This window comes from Agrilus planipennis, unplaced genomic scaffold (assembly GCF_000699045.2).
Source record: "Agrilus planipennis isolate EAB-ADULT unplaced genomic scaffold, Apla_2.0 scaffold420, whole genome shotgun sequence".
Lineage (NCBI taxonomy): Eukaryota > Metazoa > Arthropoda > Insecta > Coleoptera > Buprestidae > Agrilus > Agrilus planipennis.
Genome location: NW_020439111.1, coordinates 79,627 through 89,076, shown reverse-complemented (window position 1 = coordinate 89,076; position 9,450 = coordinate 79,627). Strand labels below are relative to the sequence as shown.

Below are 9,450 nucleotides of genomic sequence, written 5' to 3'. Positions count from 1 at the left end.
TAGGTAGTTGGTTAATTTATGATTTATGGTTATTAAGTAGTTTAGATTAGATTTTACGTTTATAGATAATCAGTTACAAATTTAATAATATTATTCTTTTAAGAACAAAATATTGTCGTGTTGTCCACGATGTCCGGTTTCCAAAAAGAAATAACCGCCAGTACGTTCGGACCGGAATTGACACGAAAGGTTGTAACACATCCTTCGTTCAAAACACTGATACATTCGAACGAAACGTTTGATTTGATTATATTTGAGAGATTTATGAATGAAGCCTTATTTGGACTATCACATCGATTCAATGCTCCTTACATAGTACTTAGTACGATTGGATATTCGAGATGGACCATTGAAATGGCCGGTAACCCTGGATATACCGCTTACATTCCTGATTTATATTTACATTACGCCAGTAGCATGACATTATGGCAAAGATTCCACAACACATTCTTTGATTGTTTTGTCAAGCTATACAGACATTTCGTCGTACTTCCGAAGCACAGAAGCATCTTGAGGGAGACATTTCCAAATGCCCCTTCATTGGAGGATTTATATTATAATGCGTCTTTAATCTTTATGAACACCCATGTCAGTATCAAATATGCGGTACCATCTGTTCCAAACATGATTGAAATAGGTGGATTTCATGTTAGTCCTCCCAAACCATTATCCAAAGGCCTGAAGGAGTATATGGATGATGCCTCCGATGGTGTTATTTATTTTAGCCTAGGATCAATATGTCAATCAAAAGATATGGCTCCCGAAACAAGAGATATTATTTTACGGGTATTTTCGAAACTTAAACAGAAAGTTGTTTGGAAATGGGAAGACCAAAATAGTACATTTACCTTGCCACCTAATGTGAGATTTGAAAAATGGGTTCCACAGCAAGATATATTAGGTAAATAGATACATATAAGATGAAGTAGGCTTATCTAACACCTATTTGTAGTAGCATTTATATTAAAAGTGGTCAGAATTTTCACCCATTTTGTAATTAATTTAAAGTTGTTGTTGATCACAAACAACAAACGTAGGTAGAATTTCACAGAAATTCACATCATCATTATAAGGTTATCAGTCCTAAGACTGTTTGGACACGCACGTCCACTTTTTCCTGTCCCTGGCTAATCTTCGCATTTCCCTAAAACTATAACATTCCACATTCTTAACTATTTGTGACAAGTAATCAAATCTAGATCTACATGTACTCCTAACTCCTGTTTCTGCCTGTAATATGTCTCTGACTAGATCTACCAACCTATCTCGCCTATTTTATATTGACTTCCATAGAGTCCTCTGTTCTCCTATTCTTTCTAATGACTCCTCATTTCTAACCTTCTCTATTCGCGGTAACAACACATTTCGAACGCTTCTAACTTTCCTCTTCCATCGCGCCCACCGTCCATATTTCGCACCCGTACAACGCCGCGCTCCAAACATACACCTTTAATAATCTTTTCATAATTTTTTTACTACTCCTTCCGTCCTGTCTTATCTAACTTCCAAGATACCTAAAATCACATCTTGACAAACACTAAAATCATCGTAACGTAAATTCATTGTAACCACCAACACATTACATAAATTAGTTGCGTTTGATGATTTCAATGTTGATGGAAATTTTTGTACAATAAATAAAAACAGATTTTTGCGGAAATCTTCTAACTTCAATAAATAACTTTCTGTTTAAAAGTAGTTTGTTTCTATTTTAGCACATCCAAATTTAAAATTATTTATCACTCATGGAGGTTTGCTAAGCATTATAGAGGCAATTTACCATGGTGTACCTCTCCTAGTCATACCAATTTTTGCGGAGCAATTTATGAACGCTGCAGATGTTGAATCGCTGGGCTATGGTTTAAAACTTTACTATACGCATATAACTGAGGAGAATTTCAGTTATCTTATAAATGAATTATTAATTAATACTAGGTAAGTATAATTTGAATAATAGACGCATAATAGAAACTGTATGTATAATGTTGAAAATTATAATATATCGAATACTACTCATATAGTTGGATCACAAGATATCAATGCAGGTTTATGTTTATGGGAATGTATGGTACATAGTAGATGTCAGTGGCAATTTAAATTTTGTAGACGCGACTAGCCAGTTTCAGATACTACATTGTCAATTTTGTCCATAATTTCCCTAGACAAATATTTTCAGTCTCTCTCCAGTCTCTCACAGTATTTCACAGTCTCTCAGTTATTGCCTAGGTGTTTTTACGGATCTCTCACAGTCTCTGTATGAGAGAGTCGAACGATAAAATTGTTAATTCAGAGATTTGAGTCTCTTACAGAGAGACGGAATGAATAAAACTGAAAATTAAGAAATTCGAGTCTCTCGTAGAAAGACTGGGATCTCTGAATTATGTTGAACTTAGAAAATTTTAACCATATCTATCGAGACACCACTTGTTGAGAGATTTGAGTCTCTCGTTCAGAGATTCGAGTCTCTTGTTCAGAGACTAGATACGAAATGAAAATTTCTCTATGAGCGACTCGAGTCTCTCGTTCAGAAACGCTAAACAGTTTTTTTGACAGTCTCTCGACAGTCCCTCTCAGCGACACCAGAAAGACTCGATGAGAGACGGAGACTCAAGTCTCGCTTTCAGAGACTCTGAGAGACTGAACGTTTTTATCTCGGGTTGATTGGTTCTTTCAAATTTTGTGTTGTTGAGCGTATTTCAACACTCGAAAACAATTTATGGAAAGTAACGCAAACTGCACCTTTTCCACAAAAATAAATAAATTAATCAATACAATAAATTTTTGTCTAGGCTAAATTTTAAAATAGAGACATAATTCACGTAATTCTAACTAGGTATAACTTTTTTGTAAACATATGTTTTTAGCTTTAGCTTTTAAATATATCGTTCTTTGGATCATTTTAAGCATATAGTTTATGAACGTGTAGAGGGATGGAAGCTAATACATCTAATTTTTCATTTATCTTTAAGAAATCATTTTTGTTTAATTTGAAACACTTTAATAGGATAGAATAATAGAATTGTAAGATATTGAGTGTGCACAACGATTTACTAATGCCTACGATTAAAAAGCACCAAGCCCTAATGGTATTAAAATTATTACTTTCGCTTTTGAATTCAAGAAAACTTCGAAAAGAACTATAAAACTATTATTCAAATTGCATCAGAAAACTTCGTTTGATTGTAATTAACTTACAAATAAATTTTATTTGTTACAGATACAAGGAAAACGTAAAACTTCGATCTAAGCTTTTCCATGATCAAGAGACAAAACCTATCGACAGAGCCTTATGGTGGATTGAGTATGTTATTAGATATAAGGGGGCGCCACATTTGAAATCTGTTACCTTAAATTTAAAATGGTATCAGTATTTTCTATTAGACGTTTTAGCGCTGGCTATTATTTTAATTTTATTTATAGTTGTACTTATAGTAGTATGTCTGAAACAATTTTGTAAAAACAGAGGAAAATCAAAAATTGATTAAAAAGCGCTGCAATTTGCTTTTCTGTATCAGACGGTAACGATTTATTTGGTAACCAAAAAAGTCGTCATATACATATACACCTTTGGTAGTAAAAATAATAACTATTTTGTTTCTCACTACAAGTACCTACATATATTCAGAAAACTGTTGTTATATATATATGTTACTCTTTGAGTATAAGTGTGAAACTATTTTAAATAATAAAAAAACAAACGTTTTAAATGTATTTGTTTATATTTCAGTATTCGGTGTCTTTTTTGGTTCAAAAGTAACAAATGAATGTATAAACACAAAATACTTACGAAGTAACTTACCAATCTGTTTCCTCATCTGTAATGATTAGAGGTATATTTCTCTGTTTTCCAAATGTAATACCTATATTAAAATTTTCATTAAAACTATGTGCAAATGTATGTAAATTTTATATTTCTCTATTAAAACTACTTAAATGTTTGTTTATTTAATCTTTAAACCAGACTGTCCTAATTATCCTCTTTAAAACAAAAAATCGAATCAGCTGATGCAAATTTGAATGACCTTTAGATCGAACTTATTGAGAAGATTATTACGGTGCCTGCTTCGGTTTGTATCGATTTACAGATTACAGAGAAGCTTTTCAATTTATATTTACAATAAAAACATATTCAGAACTAGACTGGATGCCGCTACGGATTTTCGAATTCAATTGTCGGACATTAAACCTAATTTTAATACTATTATAAGTAAAAATGTGTACATTAAATACGTGCAATAAAGATCTTGAATTCAAAATTTAAGTTGAAGGTTACAATTTGTACAGGGGTCTTAGATATACAACTATGATCAAGTTTCTTTTTTGTCAAGATGGGATTCCGCCCAAAAAGGGGTGGGTTAGAAGGGGTTCCATAGCAAAATAAAATTAGGAACCGCTGTTCTAAACTATATTACGGTCAAACAAATAGACTTTGTGAAAATTATTACAAAAATCATACCATTCCTATATAAAACCGCCTTTTTGGAGCATTCCTTTGTACTCCTGCTTAGAAACAGGGCTATGAATTCCTTATCTGACTTTGAGAATAATTTATTTGTTAATAATTACAATCTCACAAAAGTAATCTTGCCTTTTTTCTTATTTTTAATACCTTCAATTTTTTAAATTATGGTTCATCTTTGTTTTTGAATTACTACATTTAATCCTATTGTAAACGTTTAGTATTAATTACACCACGCGTTTTTTAACTTTCATCTATTTATCATTTTATCTAAACAATCCTGCTATCTTTTTAATTGAAGTGCATTTTTAATTATTTGTTCTGTTTATTATTTTATCTGTAGGTATGTGCGTTTTTGTGTATTAATATCTCCTTTGAAAATTAATGTAGTTTTGTATGTACACGCCGAATTATTTAGAAGTACTTCCAACTTTAAAAATCGAGTAAGTTAATAGATTACAAAGTTTTCTATTTACGACGTTTGTAGTCTTAAAACTCCCCCCTCCATCTGGGGTGAAACGTCGGTATAACTTTGTAATTAATAAAAATCTTCTATCAGTTCTCTGTTAGTCATTATTTGTTAATGGTTAATTGAAATAAAATAGAATTACAAACTACTTTTTTGTTCATAGTTTTCAAGAGATGGCACCAATCAAGAATTACTGCATATAACAGATAAAATAACCCTATGCTCGGTTACCAAGTCGCCATTACTGTATGAACGAGAGAGAAGATGGGTGTAATTGGACAGTTCCTACTCGACAACGCTACTGTATTATAGGATAGGATGCTGTTCCAGGCATTTATTCTCCAAAGATATAGCGGATCAGTTTAATCAAAGTATAGCACCTTACTAATTTAAAAATGAAAGTGTTTTGGTTTATATTGTGTTTATTATTGACATTTTTTGATTACGCGATTGGTGCAAAAATCCTTGCCGTTTTTCATGCACCGAGTTTTAGTCATTACATTTTAGGTGTAAAGTTACTCAGAGCTGTTGCAGAAAAGGGACATCATGTCACCATGATTAGTCCGTTTCCACTAAAAAACCCGCCAAAAACATGGAGAGATATCGTACTTGAAGATCTTACAAAAGGATTTAGTTTTGGTATGTAAAAAAAGGTTCTTATAAATGACATTCTTCAGAAGTATTAACACATAAGAATAATTATAAAAGTAATGTATCACATCAAATGATTTTGGTATCGTTCAAAATATTTTTGTTTCATTTTTACCGTGGTTGACGCCTATTTTATAATAATTCTATAAAATTGACGACAGAAATCATACGATACAGTTAGGAGAGTTATCTATATAAATCCGTTCAAATCGGGGAACTGGAAGTCCAAATCTTAAATATATACCTTCTTCATCATTAATGTTTTTTGACAAAAGAAGTTGCACCGCCAAATCATACCTGTATTAGGCCCAGGAACACACATTTAATTTTTTGCGTAAAGTTCTGTTCCTAGATGATCAGCATTGTTCAGGTGATGTGTATAATCGTATTTTTGAAGGTGCTGGACGAATAATAATTGATTCAAAAGTATAAGAAATGATATAACTGCTTCATTCGCCCCTATATCACTCTAAATTACAGCATTGATGGCAAAAGTTTGATCTTGTGAAGTGCAAGTCTTCTTAGTAGGACGTTTGTTTAGCGGATGTATAATATGTTTGGCATTTTTTGTAAAACTACTAGGTCCATCTCTCTATTGTCTACCCTATTACATTCAAGGTTATTATTACACCCGAATTCGTACGTGTCGTATGGGAATTAATGTGATTTTTGGTAATAACATCCAAGAAACAATCGAAAGCCTTACTGCAGTACATATACCATTTTTCTAACCGGAGCCGTACCTAATATTTACGCAGTGTTGTCATAGTTTTGAAGATATTAGTTGTGGTCCAACTCTTCAAGTTGTCAATCCCTTGTCTCTACCCTATCATTAATCAAATTGCTTTTCTTAAAAACGCATTAAATTTTATTAGTGTAAGTTAAATACAGTTTTTTAAATATTAAAAGGCAGACCTAAAGGACCTTATTAATCTGCCATAAAAGCAAATTCTCAGAGAGTATATCATTTGTCAGAAATTGTTAGAACCAAGGAGAGATTTTTTCGCTTTTGTTGTAAATAGATGTGAATAGACATTAACTAAATTATTAACGTCTGCCATTTATATTGTAGGTTAGTTTCAAAATTATTATTTTTTTTATTTAACTTGCCTCGTGTCGCCCAGATAGTGAAAATTAAGGAAGATAATTTAAACAATACAACGGGCAACAAACCACATATCACGGACAATAAACCTAAAGCATATACGACAAATTACACGAGTCACTGATGAAAATACTATTCGAAACAAAACAGTTAGTCGCATAAATGAAATATTGAATTTACATTACTATGAGGTACCTATATCAAACCTTTTTTTAAAATTGAGCACACTCGTCAACTGGTACTATTTAATCAACATTTTCAGGATGCAATTCTAAAATTATATAAAAATGTACTAAACAGTTATACATTATTTAACACTGATTCATGAAAATGATATTCCTTTGGTACATTACAGTTCATGTTGTAATTATAAAAAAAAAATAATACAACGTGTAATTATACAACACGCTACTGAAGTGAAACTTCTTCAAATACACAAACATACCGGATAGGGGTTAAGCAATTGGTTTAATGGTATTATTTGTACACTATGAATATAATTTTTACACTATACATGCCGGAGTTGCCTGTAGCGAACGTTGCATTGAAGCGCTCTCACGGCTCAAGCAATCCCCACTACGAACTCGACTACGTGGCCGAGTAGAGGGGGAACATCCGTTGCATGATTTCGTTACATAGCAACTCGNTCTGGTAGCTTCGATCAATCACTGATCAAAAGCTTAATCCGTTCTTATAATAATATGTATTTAAATTATAGTTTATTCACCCGTTTTAATTGTCTATGAACGTTCAATTTCCTTTATAAGCAAGTAACTGAGAAAACTAGTTTGAAATATCTGTTACTAGAAACTTGATGAATTAACTACTAGAATTAGTATAATGATATGTACCTACATATAATAAATTGCTATAGGTACTTTCATGCCGATGCTCCCTACTCCTTTTTTTCCTTAAGTATAAAACTCATTAGCAGTTCATGATTATAGCGGATCAGTCTAAATAAAGTATAGAAGTTATTTAAAAATGAAATCGTACGTGTTTATGCTCTGTTTATTGACTATTTTTGAATACGCGATTTGTGCAAAAATTCTTGCCGTTTTCCATGTACGGAGTTTTAGTCATTACATTTTAGGTGCAAAACTACTCAGGGCTGTTGCGGAAAAGGGACATCACGTCACTATGATTAGTCCGTATACACTAGAAAATCCTCCAAAAACATGGAGAGATATCGTACTTGACGATTATGAAAAAGGGTTGAGCGCTGGTATGTAAAATATTTCGTTAAAAATGCTATTCTCCATAAAGTTTGGACATGTGTATTTTAAATAATTTTGTAAGCAATCTATCACAACAATCCAATTTGGTACCCTTTAAAATTTTTGTAGTTTATGATTTGCCATGGTTCTAATTTGTATATGAAATTGACGACTGAAATCATATCTTAATTCAAATAACTTCTGTAAAAGCAGAATATATTTATTTTAATTAAATCTAAAAGCAAACTTAATTAGTTTGAATGAACTAAGTACTCTTCGACCAAAAAAAAAGGGTAAACCGAAAAGAGGTTATTAATTTACTACTAAAGCTAATCCTAGGGAACAATTTTATACTATTTTTTCAGATTTTCAGTTAATTCTATTATTGTTTTCTTAATAATTGTTAATTAGAAATAGGAAAATATATATTTCGATTTGTTTATTTAGTTTAGTAGGTACCTGCCTCGTGCCCAGACAGTCAAATAGTTAAAATTAGAGAAGATAATTTAAAAATATATTATGGGCAATAAACTATAATGTCTGAAGCATTTACAATACACTACACGTGTCGCTAATATCATTCTAAGCACAAAGTTAGTCATTTGTATGAAAAATGAATTTACACCGCTTTAAATATTAGGTATTAGATACAAGTATTAAATCTTTTCGTGCGCACGCTCGTCTGAATTTTATTTGATTAACGTCTTAAGAAAACAATTCCATTATCTTTTATTAATAATTATCACAGAAATTAAACATGTACGAAACATTAATGAATTATATAATTAACACTAGCTTATGAAAACTTACCTTTTTTTGATTGAGACTTTTAATTTTTTAAACTTTAAAGTAACCCTTTCATATTGAAATACAAAAATTTAGAAAATAATGACTCAAAAATTCCATTCTCTAAAAATAAATCTCTAGATATTATCGGTAATTATTAGTGAATATTCACAAATCACAGATGTACCAAATAACATCAATGGAATTAGTGAATATTAACGGAATTAGTAATTAGTGAATTGAAAATACTGAACTCAACTAATGAAATTAGTAAAAAATAAATATATAAACATAAATTCAAAAGAAAAGAAAGAGTAAAATTAACGTGGTCTAGAACCCAGGTCTAATAGACGTGTGGCAGGCTAACCAAAGAATTTAAAAAAATTATCGGAAGTAGAAGGTCACTAACCATATTAATAGAATCACAAAAGCGTCTGGCCCTTTTTACTGATAGAACAGTAACATAAGTAACTAATCACATCAGTACAAAATAACTGATAAATCAGTTAAAAATGTTGGCTGAGAAATATATTGATTACTGCTTTTTATTTGAATGTAACTTATTTCTTGCGAATAATAACTGATTCTTCAGTTACTTTTCATTAGGAAAATTAGTCAATGCTTCACTGGTTACCTTTAGAGAAACAGCACTAATACTTAATGAATTAAAAATGCACTTTTTTTACAGTTCAACCAGTTTGTACTTTTCGTATATCATATTCTAGTATTTAAACATAATAAAAAAGTACAGTATTGTATTAAT

General features: G+C 31.2%; 1 protein-coding gene and 1 long non-coding RNA gene across 3 annotated transcripts; both read left to right on the top strand.

Annotated features, from left to right (window-relative positions):
* The first annotated feature begins 120 nt into the window (after window positions 1-120).
* On the top strand, window positions 121-3,539 carry LOC108743094 (UDP-glucuronosyltransferase 2B15-like). Its single transcript, XM_018478521.2, has 3 exons — window positions 121-901; window positions 1,716-1,935; window positions 3,218-3,539. Exons 1-3 carry the CDS (start codon window positions 130-132, stop codon window positions 3,483-3,485), a joined length of 1,260 nt encoding a protein of 419 aa, XP_018334023.2. The 5' UTR covers window positions 121-129; the 3' UTR covers window positions 3,486-3,539.
* A 1,274-nt stretch (window positions 3,540-4,813) lies between these two features.
* LOC112905354 lies at window positions 4,814-6,261 on the top strand. Of its 2 annotated transcripts, XR_003231727.1 has the most exons (3): window positions 4,814-4,902; window positions 5,092-5,299; window positions 5,436-6,261. It is a non-coding gene; the product is annotated as an uncharacterized LOC112905354 (long non-coding RNA). The 2 variants fall into 2 exon arrangements; XR_003231726.1 differs by having other exon boundaries at window positions 5,092-6,261.
* The last annotated feature ends 3,189 nt before the right edge of the window (window positions 6,262-9,450 follow it).

Excerpts from the sequence above, each read along its gene's own strand:
- LOC108743094 (XM_018478521.2), top strand. The coding sequence starts at position 130 with ATGTCCGGTTTCCAAAAAGAAATAACCGCCAGTACGTTCGGACCGGAA. Across the intron at positions 902-1,715 it reads TCCACAGCAAGATATATTAG|CACATCCAAATTTAAAATTA; the intron begins GTAAATAGATAC and ends TTTCTATTTTAG. Across the intron at positions 1,936-3,217 it reads GAATTATTAATTAATACTAG|ATACAAGGAAAACGTAAAAC; the intron begins GTAAGTATAATT and ends TATTTGTTACAG.